Source organism: Dermacentor silvarum, chromosome 6 (genome assembly GCF_013339745.2).
Source record: "Dermacentor silvarum isolate Dsil-2018 chromosome 6, BIME_Dsil_1.4, whole genome shotgun sequence".
Classification (NCBI taxonomy): Eukaryota; Metazoa; Arthropoda; class Arachnida; order Ixodida; family Ixodidae; genus Dermacentor; species Dermacentor silvarum.
This window is the reverse complement of record NC_051159.1, coordinates 31,569,841-31,590,832: the sequence shown is the minus strand read 5'-3', so window position 1 is coordinate 31,590,832 and position 20,992 is coordinate 31,569,841. Positions and strand designations below refer to the sequence as shown.

Genomic DNA, 20,992 nt, shown 5'->3' with positions numbered 1-20,992 from the left:
GACTGTAGATGGAACTCTAACCCTTACCCTGTCACTCCAGAGTACACAGTAGAACCTCGTTAGACGTTTTCGAAAGAAATGTCAGAAAGAACATACTAAACAGGAAAATGTATGATCCTAAGTCCCTAAAAAATTTGGCAGACTCAACTGTAGTTGACATCTACATAATGGAAAGCATTGCGTGAATTGTTGCAGCATGAGACACCAACGCAGCATGTGGGGCGTTGCCGTCTTTCCGGCTTCGGCAAACTTAAGTTTGAGCTCCTCAAATTCAGCTTGTGAGAGCAGCTTCTTCAAGGGGGCATTTTAGCAGGCTGTTCTGATGTGCAGATTTGGCACAAGATGCCGACGCGACGCGTGTGGAGCTGGTGAGGCTGAAGCGACCTGAGACGCACATGTTTTCTTATTGCATAATGTTTTTTTCCTCACCAGGCCACTTATGAAATTTTGGTTATGCGCTAAAAGTTGTTATGTGCCCTTTAGCGAGGTTTCTACCCCAAGAATTTTCCTAATTATTTCATTAATAGCCAAGACAGAAATATTTCAGTGCCGCGAACCCATGATTTCAGGAGACAAGTGCCACAGCCAAGTGAGACACTCTCTCCACTTGTGCCGTCTAGCCTCTGCAAGCGAAATTCCTTCCCTGCGTTCTCCCATGCCGGAGCCAGAGTTACGTCAGGCATACGTGAAAGCAATTTGGGCATTCCCTTTCGTAGTTACAGTAGTGCATTGTTCTTATGTATTAGAAAGAAAGTGCGAAAAAACGTACTAACCGAAAGAACATACAATCCAAAGTGACTAAAATATTTGACTGACTCTACTGTAGTTGACATCTACGTAATGTGAAGTGAATTGTTGCACATGAGGCACGAGATGCGTGTCGAGCTGGTGCGGCTCTAGTGGTACGAGATACGTTTTGTTGTTTTTCTATCGTTTGGTTTAAGAGAGCGACAGGAAACTGAAACGTAATCGAGCTAGTGGGCGACGCCGGATGTCACCGAAGCGAAACGTGACGCTCACAGCATCACCTGCAGCAGGGAACAGCGACGCGTTTGAATTATCGCCCACTAAATGCGTGCAGTACGCTACCAACGGCACTAGGAGCCACGCGCTTTAAAACAAACAGGTGAAGATGCTTATCGCATCAGGGTTGGTGGCGATAACTGTGAATGCGGCGTGCGACAACCCGGGAAGAGATTTGCTTGTACCGGAATAAGAAACCGAGTGGGCGCCTACGTTTTCACGCGAGACGGGCGGGCGAGTATTGCACGGAAGCTCTGCTGCGGCTGGTGGCTACGGTTCTCATCGCATACGCCTCCCTCCTTTTCTTTTTACATGAGATCTAGTGGCCAGAAAACGTATCACATGATCGTAGTTTGGAAATGTGCCGGACATTAGTGCCAAAAGATTGTGTTTTCCAGGAACGTATGAACCAGTAAAAAAGAAGCGTAACTGTGTTCAGTCATTTTTGATGTTCTCAATAGCGGACATTGATGCGGGAAAATTGTACCTAACAGGATTGTATCAACGCGGTTCTGCTGTGCGCTTGTTTTGTGTTTTTAATGCATTCCCTGTCCTCTGGAAGCAGCTCATGCCAAAAAGGAACATTGCACATTTGTTGTGCCGTCTATGGAGAGGTCATCTAAACACACAAGGTATGCAAGATAAATTTGTGACAGTAAGTCAAGCAAATGTCTCTGCCCTTTGTCGTTCTGTTGTGGGAGAGGGCAGTCATGGGGAAGCAGTGTGGCAGGTCTGTCCACACTTTGATGGTCGAAGGTATGTATGAGTTGTTGATTAAATTCTCATTCGGAAGAAAGCAGCAACAGAGAACCAGTTTCTATAAAGCATGAAATGCGCGCTGAACCAAAACAGGAAAAAAAAGAATCTAAACAAAAAAAACGGCAGGAGCTGAAGATTGGTGGGGCAGCAATGGCCAGGCAGTGGGGCAGGTCCGTCTGAACCATGACAGACGAAGGCATTTGTCAACTGTTTGTGAGTACTGAAATAGGATGACAAAAGCAATGACAAAGAACCAGCTTGCAAACTTTCGAGCTGGAGTGTGGTATTCCTACCGCGCTCCAACTCGGTTTGCAGCAATGCAGAGCCTTCTTGATCCCCACCATGTTGGCGTAGTGGCTTTGGCATTGCACTGCAAGCCCAAGGATGCAGGGCCAAATCCCGGCCACGGCAGCCACATTTCAATGCAGGTGAAATGAAAGAACGCCTGTGTACCGTGCATTGGTTGCACGTTAAGTAACCTCAAGTGGTCAGAATTAATCCGGATTCCCCTACTACTATGTGCCTCATAGTCATGCGTGACGCCATCTACATTTTGTTGGGTTAGGTGTTGGCCGCAGTGTACGAATAATGCTGTAACAGCAGCACGAAATGCATTCTCTCGTGAAGTTGACACTTTATTGACCGCCTTCAGTACTTCTCAGTCTTTCCCCCACACCATCGTGAAGATTTCCGAGACGATGGTTTTGGTTTCGTTCGTAGCTTTGCCATTTGACGTACATATATACAGTGGAATCTCGTTAATACGTTCTTCATGGGAACTGGAAAATAAAGCATATCATCCGAAAATTGTATCATCCAACGTATTATCTGACCAAATCGTATTATCTGCAAAAAGAAAAGAAACGTATTATGCTGAAAAACGTATTATGCAAAATCGTATCAACGAGGTTCCACTGTACATGCTAATTCCACATCAACGAAGTTCCGCCGCAACGAAATTTTTCTCGTGTCCCGTGAATTTTGTTGTAGCAGGACTCGACTGTAGCTCTTTGAGATGTGTGTGCCTTCACGTGTTAGCTTTGTGGCATCTGAAGATTTAGATGCTGAAGTGGAGTGCTCACTCATGCCGATGGAGTCACCACACGACAAATTCACTTGCATGAATAGCCCCCTAGACTACTGCTGCAGATGCGCTGGCTAACGACTCTGTTCTCTATGAAACTACGCGATGAAACAAACAAGCACTGCTTAAATATTCTGTTACAAATATACGCATTCATGCGCATCATTCTTTTAATAAGGTGAGTAGCTTTTAGAGGTGTTCTATTGCTTAAATTGACAATCATCGTGTGTGGTTTCTGCACAGTCTTTCTAGTTTCAGCATCAGAATCGTTTCTTTTTGCTAGCTTTTCACAGTGCATCCACTCGTATTTCGAATGTAAGATTTTCCGTGGAGGCTTTTATATCCGTGCCGCCTAAAACTAGGCTTCTTACGCTTTCCAAAATTTTTTTCCGGCTCGTTTTTAAGACATCTTGCATTTCTGTTTCAGGATCTCTGCCAAGCTTCGTTTGCATGAAGTACTTCGAAGTGATTCTTCGCGGACTTACGGCCAGAGCAACAGCAGAGGGCCGGGAGTACTCGGACTCAAAAACTGAGGCAGTGCTTTCCTTGGCACGTTTTTGCATCTCGGTTGGGGTCGAGGAAGGAGGCGTGTTGCCATCCCAGATTGAAGCCATACTCGACATCTTAATCCAAGGGATGGATGACTACACGCACTGCCCACAAAGGGGAGATGCGGGAGCCAACGTCAGGAAGGCCTGCATGACATCATTTAAGGTCTCTAGGGGCTTTTGACACTGTGATCACTACTGTGCATGTGCTAGTGCATGTGTCCAAATCAAACGTGGATATAGTGCCAGCTCAGATATTCACAGAGAATTTTGCGGTTTGTGATTGATGTATGCTGATCCCTTCGGTGTGTCGTTTTCCTTGGTCTTAACAGAACCAACCAAGAAATGCTTATTTTTTTCTTTCTGATCTTGAAACCTGCAGTATTCAAGATTACTGAAATTGTCATAAATTCGATTTGCTGAAAAACTATTGCAGGTCAAGTCTTTTGTAAGTGCATAGTTTGTACATTTCGTCTGCTTCAAGTGGGAATAGTCAAAAATTTAAAAACTGTGCTTGGCGATGCAAGTTTTCTGGCAGTGCATTACTATAGTGGCGACAAATATCAGTAAGTGTATGGTTAATATTGATTAACAGATATTTGTCAAGTAACATTTTGATGAATTTCTTTAGAGCACTTGCTTTAGCACCACAATTGAGGTTTCACTGGTTTGGTGACTAGAAACACCACAGTTTTATTTATTTTTTGACAGAGGCAACTATTTGCCACTAAATCTCCTGGATGACCGCCATGACTCGTCACTGTGAAAGCATTTTATCATTTTCTATGCAATGCTATTCACATTTCTATGCTATGCTATTCACATTTCTATGCTATTCACATTATGTAGATGTCAACTACAGTTGAGTCGGTCAGACATTTTAGTCACTTTGGATCGTATGTTTTTTCTGTTAGTACGTTCTTTCACACATTTTTTTCCAAAACGTATAAACAATGTTCTACTGTAACTATGAAAGGGAATGCCCAAATTGCTTTGAGAAGCTTTAGGGGCTACACACACATACCCTGTGCAAAAGTGTTTATGGACACTGAATGTTCAATGTGAAATTTACTTGTATATCAACATGTTCCATTCAAATTCACACATAATGAGTAGCGTATGAACCGCAATATATGTCAACCCCTGACCTCAACTTGGTCATACGATCGCTCATAATGTGCTAAAGACCGCTGCGTAAGACGAGGAGTGGTTTTGGCTGTTTGTTTTCGTGAAAAAAAAAAAGCAGAACTTACATTCGGGTTCATGGCAATTATTGCTTGAAAACTGATAAGGTGTTTCCTCCCATATGGCTCACGAAAGCGCAAAATTTTATGGGCCACGGAATCTAAGAAAAGCGGAATATCTCCGCAGCCTCACAATGCAGCCTCGTATTCACATTTCCAGTTTTATATGCAGACAACACCGGGGTGTATGATTTTACTGGCTTACAGTTACAGGCTTCCCGGAAATTCAACGTTTTCTGAGATTCCGTGGTTCGTAAAGTTTCCTGTTTGACTGTACATGTACTAAATAGAGCCCAGGAGTGTTAGCCACTGTCACTCACGGCCATTATGGCAGATGTGTAACCTTCCTTCAACCACAGACGTTGGACAGTATGTGATCACCTGGACAATCAACTCAACGTTACTAGACTAGCTTCAGTTGTAAAACTCTCCGCCCATGCGCTTACCACTGCTGTCACCACTCCTTGGGCAGACGCCTCACCTCAACCTTGAGCTCGTGTGGACGGGCAGCTTGCGCGTGTTTCACGCTCGCTGGCGTTCTCCCTATAGTCCGAATTAGTGATACCATGCGAAATCGGTATCCACCTACAGCAATAAGATATATCGGGCTAGTTGGTTCATACTGAAGGAACGGTAAACTGCACGATGGGAAGAAACGCATACGACGAAGCGCAGCTGCGTTTTAAGTGTCGTGTGTTTCTTCCTGCCACCCTCAACCTTTCACGCAGTTTACTTTTCCCATACAGCAGCTTGGCACGTTTTTTCACCACTTTTACTTACTTAACACTTTGGTCTGGGGCAGTTATACGCCAGCTAGCGAGACCAAATTTGTTATCCACCAAATTAACAGCACAACTTTCTTTTAAACCATTGAATGCTTCATTAAAGAAAACGAAGTAAAAAACAACTGTATGCCCCTATATATAGTCGGGACTTAAATTGTCAGAAAGGTCATGATCTAGGCAAATGATTTGGGCCTACGTGGAAACCAACTCCACCTACAGCAGCTTGGTACGTTTCCTCGCTGCCTTTACTTAAGACTGGATCCCCGCCGCTGCTCGAAGAACCTTGCCTTAGAACGCATTTTTATGCAAGGTATGCGTGTATGCATGCGCGTGACTTAATAGAAATTAGCGTAGCTTGCACAAGTGGCACAAAGCTAAAGAAACAGTGGAGCTGATTGGCACCTAGCGGGTCCTGGCCTTATACGGGTTATGCTTTTCCGGAATATATTGATTATTGATCGATTAGCTATTGATAGGCTATCGCAAGGTATTGGCCATATATTTGGGCTAGGGTAAGCACTACCAAGTCATCTCCAGCATTTCCCGGAATTTATTGATTATTGATCGATTAGTGATTGATTGACTGTCGCAAGGTATTGGCCATGTACTATTTGGGCTATACTAAGCACTACCAAGTCATCCCTAGCATTTTCCGGAATTTATTGTTTATTGATCGATTATCGATTAGCTATTGATCGGCTATCGCAAGGTGATGCAAGGCGCAGCTGTGCGCAGTGACATCATCGCAAGGCGAGTTTTTGCAAACATTACGCAGAGAAGCAAAAAGTTTAAACAGCTTCGCTGTTAAAAATTTAATGATGCGTGCACTTAGTTCCTGAAAGCGCAAGGGGCACCCAACACGACTCAGCGTATTCTCTGACAGCTCTTCTAAGATGGCCCAGAACAGGTCACCAAACATCTCTCTTAGTTTGCGTCCCCCCCCCCCCCGGTTGGTTCGACAGATACGAGGGAAGGTTCGGGAACACTTTTGGCATCGCACCCTCGGCAAGTGCCCACTTGTCTCGTGGCACCTCAACCGTCTGTCCATTGATAATATGCACAAACACTTTCAGATGTCCTGCTCATGAAAGTGTAAATCACACACCATGGATTTCGCAGAGTTCCCGGTCGGCACGAGGAATCGCTCTGTTCAACGCCGAGCGAAGTGTCGCATTGCTGGGAGCACACAAGAAGTGGCGCGCCGAACTGTTGACATCGTTCGACAGCCGCTTGTTGCAGTCAGGAACGCAGCACGTCGGCATCGTCTGCTAGTATCCTTAACAAACATGGCTAAGGCTACAGTTTCGCGGATGACATGCTTCCTGAAATCCGCCGTCAACAACCAACCACAGAATACACCAACGCTGCACCGCGTGTTTCGTACAGCCAGTTCGCGTAGCCGGCAAGTGGGGAAGTGAAGCTGCGTGCGACGGCAGTGCGATGAATGAGCAGGTGGGTGGTGGTTCTGCGCAACGCCAGCGAGTTTTACAACTGAAGCTAATCTAGTAACGTTGAATCAACATTGTATGCTTTCTTTGTCTTCATTTTCTGTTGGCTTGTTAAGGTTGCTGTAAAAGTATACCCCCTTGGTTTCCTAAGCTCTTCTAACGTTCCCATGAGTTAGTACAGTGCTTGATTGCATTTCACTTGTTGTTGCAGTTACTTCTGTTTTGAATACTATTAATTGTTTAATTATCTGCATTGCAGGAGCTCATCTGCTACCTTGCATCGGTACTGCCCAATGCCATTCCCGAAGTACAGGTGTCGTCAATGATGCGTGCCTTAGCTCAACAGAGTGTGGAGCCTGTGGACAATGTATGCCGCCTGGCAATAACGACTTTCATTGAGTTGCTGTACAAGTAAGACTTCGCTCTGAACTAATCCATTACGCAAACCTTACAATCAAACCTGCTCCGATTGCTGGCTTAAAAGGCACACAAAATGTGCTCTCTACCCCTATGGAAGCTGCAGGAGGAGCCTCCGGTACCACTAACAGATTTACTGGTTAACAGTTATGTTGTTTACCGTATTATGCAATGAAGCAACAGACGCTGCTTAAATGTTCTCACTGCAACAAAAATATGCCTTCAAGTACATCATTCCTGCAGTAAACAAATAGCTTTCTGAAAGCATTCAGCTATTCGTTTACATTGACAATCATCGTCAATGGTTTCTGCACATTTTTTTTTTCTCTATCTCTCTCTATTTTTGCATGCAGCCCCATCTGTAGCCACCACTGTGTTTACTCGATTCTTGTGCCCTCGATTGTAACGTGCACCTTGATTTTCATACATAAAAGAAAAATGCAGATACACCTGATTGTTCTCCCATTACATTTTCGTGGTAATAGCAAGAAATGGCAATTTGTTTTTACTTTAAAAAAAATAAAAACTTTATTGCATCCGAGCCGCAGTAGACCGGGCATTACTCGTTAAACATCACCCACAGTGGTTTCCATTGACGACAAGCTTCCAACGCTCGCAGATCATCAGTGTACAGCCTTCAAAGTTGAAAGGTTGGGTTCGAAATCGGGGGATGGCATTTGGACACCACCTGTTGCAGCTTTGGTTTTGTACTCTATTCTATCACGCGTGTCATATTTCAGTGAAGCTTTCAGGAAAAGTAATGCACGATAGAATCGAATATAAAGGCGTTAAGAAAAAGCGCAAGCTTTTGCGTACTTGAGCACTCTTCATTCTTTCAATTGATGCAGCACGCCGGAGATTCCATACATCCCCCATCGAGAGGAAGCACGCAAGATCCTGCCTGAAAACCTGGGGAGCCTTATCAACCTTCGGCATTCCAAGGAGACATTCCCTTATTGGAGCCAGCTGCTGGTGCTCGACTCGTACCGCGAGCCCCTGCTCAAGGGATTCCTCGTCAGTGTGGGCAGCATGTCTGAGAACTTTGTGAGTTATTCTCTTATAACCATTCATTTTGATCGTGTTCAGAGTGCAACAGATGAAGCAATTAAGGGACAGGCAGATGGTGAAAGAGCCCTGACTTCCCACTAATATTATTTTCGTGAGTAACTGAAATATATATACACTGGCCTTAATGTCGGTTGACCGAAATTTTGGACACCTTACAGCACGCCGCGCAATAATTCAGAGTCCGGCTGCCCGATCGTGTGCTAATTTAGTTGCAGAGTTGAGCAGAAATGCAGTAGACTTTCATTAACTCTACTTCTGCTGTTTCAATTTCTTGGTTAATTTGATCTTAATTCAGGGTGCCGGCTAATGCCCATGTACCCAAATGTTTATTTGTTATTTCGATCCTAAAATTGGCCTTTGCCTGATAATTCCAACTTGAGCATGAGTATGCATGCGCCTGATCCCAGTGGTGGCTCCACTAGCAACCCCTTTAGTGGCAGTGCCTGTCTCAGCGGAGCTTAGGGGAGCGCGAATGTGTTGAACACACGTCATCTCTGATCAAAAATACCTATTTTCAGCCTACCCTGGGAGGCTGTTCAAGCAATAACCGTGGATCACAATGTCTGATTACAGTATTTGCCCGATTCTAATGCGCGCACCCTCTTTTTTTTTCTTTTTTTTTTCTAAAAAATTGGGCCGAAACTTGCCTGTGCGGTGCAATAGGACGCAAAACCAAATCCCCCTTCGCGGCGTTTGTATGCTTTACCACATAACACAGTCATGTTGTGGCAAACCGGACTTTAGGAAATCTGCTGCCAACGGGCGACGCATGTTAGACCTTGCTCGTTTTTCTTGCTAGAAGGTTGTGTGCATAGGAGGAAAGTTTTAATTTTTCCGGGGGGGGGGGGGGGGGGGCTGGGGCCTGACCAGCTTTCCGAACCCTACCCATGTATGCGTATATATATATATATATATATATTACCTTTAATAAAAATTACACTGGAAACTTCGTGCGACCTCGATAGATTGTTCACTGAAGTGACGAGCTTGTATGTGTATTTCCAAGACCTCAGAGTAGTAGATAATTCAGTTTAACAGCCCGAGTCCCCTCGTACCACCAAGAGAGTGGCATCTTTTGGATGAGCCATGCGACAAGCGAATTCAGTTAAACATGTTAGGGCAAAACAAATAAACACGTTATTTGTTTTGTGCGCATTACGTCGCACAAATACACATTAATGAAAAACGCCATGTAACGCCTTGTAAATGTTTTAATACAAAAGATACAATCAAGAAATATTTCCCTGACGAAAGGTCAGTTATTGTGAAGATAAGAGTAAGACATAACATAAATAAAAATTAAACGATATGTAACAATTTCTGAACACAACTTATCACGAATTATTAGCATAAGTATAATGTGATTCCATAACGCAATAGTTTCATTACTTGTCAAAGCATGCCTTATGCCACTGGTTTCGTTTATTTTCCACAGGCAGAATAAAGGATTATAGAGTAAAAATCATCAGGTGCCGAAATAAATAAACATATTAACAAATAAATAAGACAGCAATATCTCAAAAGCGCGAAAAGACTCAATAGGAAATAGGAACAGCGTGGATTGTGTTATTGAGCAGCAAATGCAGCATATGACGAATAAAAATTAATAAGGAAAATGCACAGCATGGACTGGAGAGTTTTACAAATAGCACAACCACGCGTCTTTTCTTACCCAAATGGTCTCACTCAGCTTGCGCTGTTAATTTACACCATTTTCGTTCTTTTGTAAACTTTTTGCATTGTTTTCTAAGCCAGGTGGTTTGCTTTGCCTTGTAAGTTGGTGCCTTTGTCTCTCCTATTAACGGCATCACATCGTTGTCTAATGCAATGATTTCACCATCATTGAAAAAGTGTTCGTTTGGGCACTTGATCTGGAAATGAAGTCATCGGCAATCTTATTCAAATTGATTTTGCGGGAGAGTTATTTGTGGGCGTGCAAAATTGCCAGATGGTTCGAACAGGCTTGTCCAGTCGTCGACCGCAAGTACATTTTCAGTCGCCAAAGGCAAGAAAAGGACCTCTCGGATGTGGTCGACGAGACCGGTATGGCCAACACAATTTTTTTCTAGCTTGGCCATTTCCGGCAAAAGGTTTCGCAGGTATTCACCCTTGCCCCCCGTAAACATGTGCACAACGTCCTCAAATGTGTGCAATGATGCCGACCTTTGCTGGCTTAAAATATGTGCAAAATCAGGTGTGCAAAATCAGGTGTCCTGGTTCAAGGTCGTCACCGTCGAACGCTATCACCGTAGAACTTCCCTATGGTAAGCTGTTCAATGTGAGACTTATATCAGGTGGATACCTGTTGTTTAACGAAGACAGCACTGTGTCAAGTACTTCATAGAACCTCTGGCGGTACATGTCACTCGGTGATGGAAACACGTGAGCTGAGGAACCTTCTTGATAGTGGTGTGGAGTCTTCTTTTGCCTAGCAGCTAGAACACACGGGTCCTCAACTCCTACTTTTCCTGCCTCTGCCATACATACGCGGGTCACGTGCTTTACTTTGGAGCTAATCTGCGCCGAGTTCAAGCTTGGGCCATCCGAGATGGCTGGTCCCTTCGCGTGCGCTGTCTGCCCGCGCACCTTGTGTTATGTTTCTGCAGGTGCTTATACGGTGGAAAATACACTTCCTTTTCAACGTCAGACAGGTTCTGGCGAAGTACCGATAAGCGAGGTGCCTACTGTTGGTTTTGTCGTTGGTGCTCATGCTGTGTTTGTAGCCAGTGCACAGTACAACGTCCGCAGCCGCGGTACAAGCGAGCTCGACGCCTGTTTTATATTTCTCGTTTTATTGCGACTGCAATTGTATCGACGCTCCAGGCAAATTTTCGCTGCCGTCGTCGTCATCGCCATGATATTCCGTGTAAAGTCCAAAAGTCATATGAGTGAGCGTATAAAGTTCAAAAGTCATATGAGTGAGCGACTCATACACTGTGGGTGCAAGAAAAAGCGCGTAACACTGAGCCGAAAAGGTTGGCGGCTTGATCGACATTATCTTCCCACGCGGTCAATATTCGGGTTAGTTGGAGGTCACGTGATCAAATGCACGCAAGGGGAGGAGAGCACGTGTCTTCTCATCTAGCCCTGCCGCAGCTGCAAATGACTGTGCGCAGTTGATGCTTATGTGGCCCGCATACTGTATCCAATTGTTGGTAATCATTGGGGGATGCAATGAGCAAGGGTGAGCAGGGATGGCTGCTAACTTCATGCACACTGTCTTCCTTCTTAGGCTGCTTTTCCGTGCCCAAAGTGTTGCAGATCGCATAGCCTAAGTTAAGAGACAGGGGTAATCGGAGATCGCTGACAGAGGCCGTCCTGTAGTGGACATAAATATATGCAGATGATGATGATGAATCTAATTTTCGGAGTCGCGGTGAATCGCATGGCTGTACGAACCGTTCGTCCAATCTGCCGGCGTTCTTCACAATGCCAGCGTTCTGATAGTGACTGCTCGTGGTCATCCAGCGAGATATTTACAGGCTTACATGGTCGGTGCATTGCACGATGTTTGTTATTTTAATTAGTAAATAAATGTTACTACAATTCATATAGGCGATATAACCAACGTACAGACTCGTGTGAGGACCCCATTTTTTTTGCCGCAATTTTGGCGAGCCGTACATGGGACCGGGCCATTTTATCAAATTTTTCTTCCAACTACGAGTATGAAATCCACCGTAAACCTCCGCGATTGCAGCCTCTCGCCACCTATAGTCGTGTACAACCTAAGAAGGCAGCGACATTTGCCCCTCAAAAGTGGATGCACACGAGCATCCACCAATGGGCACGCACTCTAGACTGAGAGAGAGAGAATAAACTTTAATCAAAAGAGCACGCGAGCGTAGGTAGCTCCTCCGCTCTGCAGTGGGTGGTCCCTCTCAGTCCAGGAGTCCAGCGGCCTTAGCTGCCCTTCTCACTCGGTTGACCAGGTTGAGCTCATCAGTCGAGTCGGAGCTGGACAGCGCTACCTCCCACTGCCATGTGGTGGGATGTGTTATGGGTGTGAGCTGTGGTGTGTTTGCGCAAGCCCATACCATGTGGTAAAGTGTTGCACATTGATCACAGTGTGGACATTTATTATACACTCTAGACTGACGTCATGAGCCGGACGGCCGGTGACCCCGCCAACAGAGGACATGGCAGCCCACGCTTCGAGCTGGGCCGAGTCGCGTCAGTGGGACTATTTCCTTAGTCGCGGTGGCAATCGGCTGCAGCGCTTCAGTGCTTCAGTGATCAGGGCGGGGGGGGCGCCTCCCCTGACTTCTTACGTTGTAACCGACTTTTTATTTTTTTATAGTTGCAACGCGTGAAAGTATGCTGCGCTTCCCCGCGCAGCGTACTTTCACCGCCACCACTACCGCCACCATTTTGATTATGTTGCCGCCTCGAACCGGCGCTCTCGCATGCAGATTCACTGGCAGCCGTAGCCACCACTATAGCAACGCTAGGCCTAGCAGCTTCGACGTTCGCTATTAAGCATCTTGCCGTTTGGTGCCGTGTTTTTCATTCAAATAATTCGCCACTGTCAGCAATGGCACCGACTCCGCTCGGAAAGCCCGGCACGTTGCATAATGCCGGTTTTCGAAAATCCGCTTTGCCTCAATACAGCAGTGTTACGCTGCAAAGTATTGCGGTGAAGCGTAACAAGAGTGGGAAGGGGCAGTTGTCATGGGACACAGTATGCATTCTTTAAAGGGACACTAAAGGGAAAAATGATTTCTTCTGTATCAGTGGATTACCCTTCCACAATACCGAAAATGCCACTCTTACTGCGAGAAGCCGCTTGGTAAGCCAGAAAGAAACGAAAAACACAGAGGCGAGTGGCGACGCCACCTTGAAGTTCCCGCACCAGCTCACTATGACGTCATGGATTTTGACGTCTTCTGGGTCCCAGTTAATTTTTTAGCAGTAAAGATTGACTACATTGTGTTCTAAAGGAGCCCAAGACTGAATATGGCAAGTTTCGCGAATATTTACTGAGCCAACGCGGCAGAAGTACGAAAAATTACTTCAGAAGTCGTGATGTCACACTGCAGAGAGGAGCCCGGTTGCCACATGACTCATTTCTCTGTGCTCGCACACAGCGGCATGCATTTCGGAGACCACGTGCAGGCTTCATGGCGGCAGTGCTAGATGGCGCCGAGCGTTCTTAGAGAAGCACGAAAGGGTGGTCCCGCTGCAGTACATGCCTCATACATAACTCGTTTCGGCAGTGGCAATTTGTTGTGTCGCTATATTGATTCAGTGCTAAACGCATTACAGTCAATGGTCATCGTGAGAAAGGTTCTGCTGAATTTTTCTGTTATCACTGTATACTAAGATTGCCACTCTGGAAATTTCGGACATGTAACCCCATCCACCCTTATGCTCCATTTTCTCTTTTTTTTCTTTAGTTCATCACTGGCAAGAAAGCGCTGCTATCATTCCTCGGCACGGTCAAACAGGACCGCACCCTTGAAGAGTCGGTGTATGGATTCTTCACCGGGCTCCTCAGTGATGAAGCATTCGTGAACAGGGCTCTACCTAAGTACCTCAAAGCCCTGGACCACCTGGCAGTTTCTGGTGCCTTCACCGGGGCTCCCCCTGAATTTGTCGAAGCCGTTCAGCGGGATGCTTGGCTCAAAACGTGCAGGTTTGTAATAAACAGGCTTATGCCCTAAAGCTAGTTGGATACAGTATCAGGTAGTTTGATATACCTAAACTCGTCTATAATGAACTTGAATGAACTTCCATGGTGCGTTCACTATACATAGTTTTCACGTGACGTCACAGCACCGTCTATGCAGTCTTTCGGCGTTGATTTTGCGATTTGCGAACTATCGCTTGTTCAATGACGGCGACGGTCAGGCAGAAGGAATTCTGCCCATCATATTTTGCCGAGCTGGTGGGCCTGACGCGTGCTCGCTACAAAGCAAAAATCAACATGTGCGACGGTGTTGGTCTGTACACGCTGTGCGGCGGGACCGACACGACGACGGACGTCGACCTGCTACCGTTTACGATGCATGCTGACATTTTAAATTATTTGGTGCTGTCGACGAACTACGTATCGCTTACTGAAATGAAAGCATACAAGTCTCTTGAGGCTCATAACTACTTCACAAGTGACCGAGTAAGCGGCATGACAGCAATGCAGCTAGCCTCCATGCAAGCGCGTCATCGTGTTGAGCGAGGTAAGGTTACAAACATTTAAAGAATATATTTGTAAATCCGTGCCCCTGGATTAACGTGCTTAACATGGTACCCATTTGCATGAACTCGTTCGTTAGCTGTTCATTACGGCACCGTGCACTGCTCCAAATGCTCGACGCTGCCGGGCATTAAGTATGACGCAAAATACCTTATTTCGCTATTCGCTTACCTAAACACAGCCTTCTGCAACTCTGGTTAAATATAGGCGTAAAAGGTACAGCCCACTGCGATAGCGTTTCACTCCTTTTTTCACTGTGAAAACCAGCGTTACTCGGGCATAGTGGGCAGCAACGTGCCCAGACAGAGCTTAAAATGAAAATTCTCACTGTTTCGATAATCGGTTAAAATTAAACAAACGTGCCTATATATGGCTCTGTGTACACATCTTAAGAAACACAGCAAATGAAGAGTTGAACTGAAATGGCGACTGCACACACGGACGTAATCCAGGTTCTTTATATCTTTTCTGTTTATGCGATTGCGCGAGCCAGAGACGCTGACGCTCCTCCGCCAACACTTTCGTGCGCTCGCATTGCCGAGTTATCACTTTCGGCAAGCAGTACAGCCCGGTTCCTGGCTCCATGCTCGTTTTCCGTGCGGCAGACTTGCTTCTCGCACTGCAGCCGATCATGGCACACATCGGCATTGCGACGCTGTAGCGTATTCGAACACGCACAGGGCGAAAGCATTGCAGCCCGCACACGCTGCAAAGGGCGGCGCCACGGCAGTAGTTCTCCGTAATGGCAGCCACCTATCCCATACGCCCCGGATGTGACGTCCGTGAAAACTATGTATAGACAGATTTATTATCTGCAGTGGAGATAAGAAACAAGCAAGGAATCCATTTATTGGTAACAACTACGTGTATAGGCCGTAATTGTGCCTTGAACCAAATCTGATGTTCGCTAAGAAAGGCGTACTCGATGCACAAGATGGTTTCGACCTGCTCCTGTCCAGTTCCAGTATCTGCACAGTATCGGGTGTGGCACATCCACCATAGAAAGTGCGTCCCGTTAGTCAGGCGAGGCTACTCACATTCAAGAGCTTGATTGCAGTGGAAGCACCTAGTTCGACATACCTAATGTCTCGTTGGTTATGAGAGAGCTATTTTACGCGAGTATCAATCTGTACTAAGTTTTGCATGTTCAACAATTAGCGTTATCGAGGCTCGTTACATTCAAGTTCCACTGTCCTGCTTATCAAACCTTGCTCTGGAGTCATGAGAACATCTTTTTTTCTAGGGCATTCTCACAATGTTCACTGATGACTGTCCCTGATTAATAAATGTGGGATATTCAAGACTAAGAATTTCTGCCGCCCAAAATTTGCGCCAGTAATGGAGATTCAGAATCTCTGGTATGATCGCTGGCAGGCTCTCGAATAACTAAACTAAACCTTACTGTTGACCACCGCTGTTGATCACTTTAAATTTTACTGATTAACTCATTAAATTAATAATTCTCTATGCTCATGTTGCCACCATGGAAATACTTCTAGTGGTCAAGGAGTATCCACTTGGTTAGAATCCCGAGTTGCAAGGTATTCATTCCCGATGTCAAAGATCAAAAGCATTGGTGTTCCACGTAGTGTTAGGTAGCACTGTTCAAGAAGTACTTTGGGATACAAGTGCATTTAGTTATCAATTAGGCCACAGTCGCTCATAGTGATTTCTAGTTATCAAGCACAGAAGGTGTCTTCCCTTTTCTTTTCCATTGATGTTTGATTTCAGCTTGATAATATTTACCATGTTAACATTCACCAGTACCATTTTTATGAATCTCTAACACAGTCAGCTTATACAGTTAAACCTGGATATAACAAAATTGACAAATTCCCGAAAAACTTCGTTATAAAGAGGATTTCGTTATATGCAGGTTCGGCACGAAAATTCGAAAAAGAAACTGCTTACCGTATTTACTCGATTATAACGCGCCCTCAATTGTAACGTGCGCCCAGTTTTCCGTTTTCGTTGAAACACTCATCCTTGGAATGTCACACCAGGTACCGGATGCGTGGACGCGTGTCGTTTCGCACAAGCACGAGGCATCGGAAACAAAGAGCGAGCGTCACGATGGCGTCGTAGCGTCGTATAGTGTTACAGTAGAACCTCGCTGTTATGTTCCCGGGGGCTGCGTTTTCCCGGCTGTTCATTTTCGGCCGGTCCCGGCACAGCTCCCATAGACCCCAATGCATTGGTAACCCCGGTGTTGCGTCGCAACTGTGGGACTGTTCCCGCATCATACGTTGCGAACTGCCACCCCGCGCCGGCCCGAGCGGCCATTTTGACTTTTCATTTTTTTGACTAGTGGCTTGACGATGGCATTGGCCGCCCAAAGTGCCGGGGGCGACAACTATGACGTATTTTCGGTTTCCGCCAGAAAAAGTATGGCCCTTGAGATCCGTATTTGCTACATAAAGATGGTGTCTATGACGCGTTGTGGCCCTAAAATTGGTTTTGGCTCATAGATATCCCGTATAAACTCCAAGGGCGATAACGCAGTCGCCGCGCGCCGTATGCTGTATGTGCGAGTGAAAACGTGCGAGGGGAGCCGACGACCGCGTCTAATCTCGCGCGTGCAAGAAAAGCAGGGAGGAAGCGCGCCTTCTTCCGTTGCGCTTGAGGCACCAGCGAGCGAGTGAGGGGGGAGGGATAGCGGGGTGGCGTTGTACTGTACTCTGGCATCAACTGCGTACTGCCCGGCGGCGCGGGCCGTATCTTGAAAGCGATCTGCGTTGGGGCAGAGTCTAGCAGTGTAGGTGCGTCGGCGGCTCGTAGCTTTGTGCATGCTGTGTGTTCTCGGCGCTCAGTTTGCGTTGAAGCGATAGACAACAGCACGAAAGTCACTTCGCTCGCTTCTCTAGCAGCGCTTCCACACGCCGCCAGCGTTTGACAGCGCACGTCCGCACTCATCGAGTGTGATGTGTCACAGCGTGTACCAGCGCGTCGGCAACATCAACTGGAAAAGGAGAGAGTGCCGGCTTGGCGGGCTAGGCCAGCTGCAGGAAGCAGCAGGATCAGGTTTGAATGAAGGGAGGGGGAAAGGTCACGCCCGCGGCAGCAAGATCGCCGGGTCGAGGAATGCAGGCCCGCCTCGCACACGTGCGCTCGCTTCGCATTCCGTCACGGCGGACAAGGTGCTTCCGGTTGCCGCTCGCGCAAAAATGACAATATTTGGGGCGAAATCTCTAGGTTGTCGGAGGGGGAAATTCATTATATCGAGGGGGTCGCCTGCTGCCACTTAGTTACGTAGAGGTCTCAAATACATGTGCTTCTATGGAGTAATGGCGGGGAATAGAAAAACTTCGTTATATCCAGGAATTCAGTTATATGAAGGTTCGTTATAAGCAGGTTTAACTGTAACTGGGAAAAAGTAGCATGCCTCCAATTTTTACGGTCATAAACGGATGAAACTTGCAGAATTTATACCCACATGGAATGGAAGTTTATTCACACCTGCTGTCAGTCATTCTCAGACAGCTGTTTATTGATTTCTGTGAACCACAAAATGATCCATTGCATTTCATATTGCACATTTCTTGGTACAACTCTGCAACAATTGCGAACGGTATGGTGCCTCGACTGACCATTCTTGTCAGTTCATCCTGCAATGCACATAAGTCTCTGCAACGCCAAAAACGTATTACATGGCTCTGTTGCTGCTAGCTCAGCATGTAAAATAGCTTCTCCTTTAAATACACTTTCATAATAAAAGCGACATGATCATCTTCACACGCCTACATGGAAGCTTGTTCTGTCACTATCTTATGATGACAACGGCGATGTTACTGCCTATGACAGTAGGCTATTGCGGGTGCTGCGAACACTGCTTCAGGTTTGTGTCTGATAGGATTGTGCAAATATTTGAAATTTTCAAATGACGAATTGAATAGTATTGTTTGATGTGGTTCAGTTCCCGAATTGAATAATAATCACGACTTGCAAATATAAAAATTCTTTTCCACAGTTTTCAGCTACTTCACATCGTCAGCTGTGCACAATCAGTATAGAAAACTGCAAGAAAAATGTTACAGTTTTCATCTTGACCATAGTGGAGGTAATGTAGTAGATGATGCTGCATCACTCAGGAATCCAGACTTTCCTGGCTAAGCTGCGGTCGTTTGCACTCAAATTTCATTTAGAGGTGGCATTTGGCACTGGCTATTGTTGGTACTCCATGTGGATGCAGCTCTTGTGTGCTTTCTTCAGATTAAATCTTAACTGTGCTTAATTGCAGCGTTATTTCATAAAATAGTAGTGCCAACTGGTATGACAACTAGAGAAAAAAGAGGGTTTTTTCCGCTCTGCCGTCACCGAAAACGGTGCACATTTCCAGTTTAGTCTCAAAGCTTTATGAGGATGCTTGCGGGCTCACAAAACTGCCTTTTAAAACTTAATTCTAATAATATGGTCACATATGCTCTGAAGAGTCCAGAGTTTCAGAACAAACAACTTATTTGTTGCTAATTATTTCATTTGCACATTTAATAAAGCACGCTTCACAATCTGCATTGTAGTGATAGAAGCTTGCTTTTGTTATGTAAAACTGTTCATTTTTTGGAAACTAAAAAAAATGTATCGTTATACGTACGTACGTACGTACATACATACATACATACATACATACATACATACATACATACATACATACATACATACATACATACAACTTTATTTCAGCAGCTTCAGTCTAAAATAGTGGTTTCTACCTAGTATTTATTTGAAACACACAGGCTATTTTCACACCCATTTTCCAGGAAAAAAAGGGGGCACGGTAGAATCGGGTGAATATATGCACTACAGGGTATCCCACGTAACTTGCACCAAACTTTAAAAATATGCAAATGCCACGTAGCTGGACAAAACCAAGGTAATGTTGTTTGCTGTTGCTTGGAGATACTCATATTATTTTTTGCATTCTGCCTAATTATATAATTAGTCTTAATTATTTAGTCAACTTCTAAAATATTATAATTGGATGAAAAATGTCAATGAGGAAATTGTAGAGCAACATGGAAAACTCCCGATAAAGCTTTCTGTTGCTCAATACGTGCTACATCAATTTTTTCTTCAAGCGTGAAACAAGCCCGCAAATACACACAAAGTGCCTCGAGCGGCCAGTCGCCTGGCACTTTTGTGTGAATTCGTAGAAATTGCCAGTATTGGTGTTCTCAAGTAAGGTAAATGTGTGATGGGGAGTTTTTTTTTTTTTTCTTTTTCACTCTAGGTCGAAGTCCTTCCAGAAGCTCGATGCCATTTCAAGCTTGCTTGCCACGTGGCTACAGTTTGAAGGAGACCTGAGGAAGAAGTTCTCAAGAAGCTCTTCAGGCTTTTGCAGCATCGCTGGAGCAAAGTGCGCAAAGCAACTGCGCTCCGGCTGTGCGAATCTCTCTTGCTATACATGGTATTGGAAGACGAAGAAAAGCTAGAAGAGGCATGCATACTTCTCTCCGACACAGACTGGAATGAGGGCGATATTGATATCCCTGTAGAAAGGCTCAGGACTCTGTTTGAACTCAAAAGTGAAAGCTAGTAAAGAAGCGCGCCCATTATGTGTCTTCCGGTGTACTGTAATGCTTGCAAGGTACAGTCCGCTTCCCTGACGTGCGCGCGGGAAACTGGTGTCATGCGGACCCGCCCGACCGCTCGTTTCTAGTCCGACGTTATCGGCGCGCAGGTCAGCATCGTTCGCGGCCAGCCACGCTGCGCCAGCCGAAACGCCACCTCTTCCGACGCGCGCGCGTCGGCTGTTATCTTCGGAGCATGCGCAATATGATCACAAGCCCGCGCGCCGCTTTGAAGGGCTGTCTGCGACCATCGGCGAAGTGGAGTGGGCGCCTTTATTTCTTCGCGCTAAATGCATTGTGGGTTGGCGCATTCTGCGCGACCAACGCGCGAATGGGTCAGGAGCCGTGCCCATCGGGCCGCGTCGGAAGCCGCCGGTTACGTTGAGAGGTTCGTTTCCGCCAACGTGACGTAGCGTGCACGCTCGCGTTACGTCTGACTATAAACGGCCCTGAACAAACGCTACAGCGCGGCCGGCGTGGCCCAGACACCGCCAGATATTCAACGCGCCCTAAACGATTCGCTCCCTACGCACGTAGGAGCTGCGCTCGGCAAGGTCACTGCGCCCGGTCCCGGAGATAAGAGAGCCACGCTCAGCGGAGACCAGTGCCTCAAAAGTCCCTAAGCGATTATGTCCCTAGGCACCTAAGAGCTCCACGATTGCCATGACAACGCGGTTAGTTCGAGAAGGGGGGCAACGTTGAGGGGGGGAAGAGTCTAGTCTGTCACGTGATTGCCGCAGCGGCGCGCCGCCGGTTGGTGTGGCCGCCCTGCCGCAGCTGCGTTTTGGCCGCCGGCGGCGCGCCGCGCGCGTTTTGCGGCTAGTGTGTACGTGCCAGTACTGATTTCTGCGCTCCA

At 46.1% G+C, this 20,992-nt stretch overlaps 1 protein-coding gene across 1 annotated transcript in view; it reads left to right on the top strand.

Annotated features, from left to right (window-relative positions):
* LOC119455383 (tubulin-specific chaperone D-like) overlaps positions 1–20,131 on the top strand; it is an 82,053-nt gene extending 61,922 nt beyond the window's left edge. The window contains exons 12-16 of the mRNA XM_037716781.2: positions 3,294–3,580; positions 7,151–7,302; positions 8,157–8,352; positions 13,773–14,011; positions 19,797–20,131. Of these exons, the coding sequence (XP_037572709.1) occupies positions 3,294–3,580; positions 7,151–7,302; positions 8,157–8,352; positions 13,773–14,011; positions 19,797–19,998 (1,076 nt within the window). The 3' untranslated portion in view covers positions 19,999–20,131. The remainder of the gene's footprint in view (positions 1–3,293; positions 3,581–7,150; positions 7,303–8,156; positions 8,353–13,772; positions 14,012–19,796) is intronic.
* Positions 20,132–20,992: the final 861 nt, after the last annotated feature.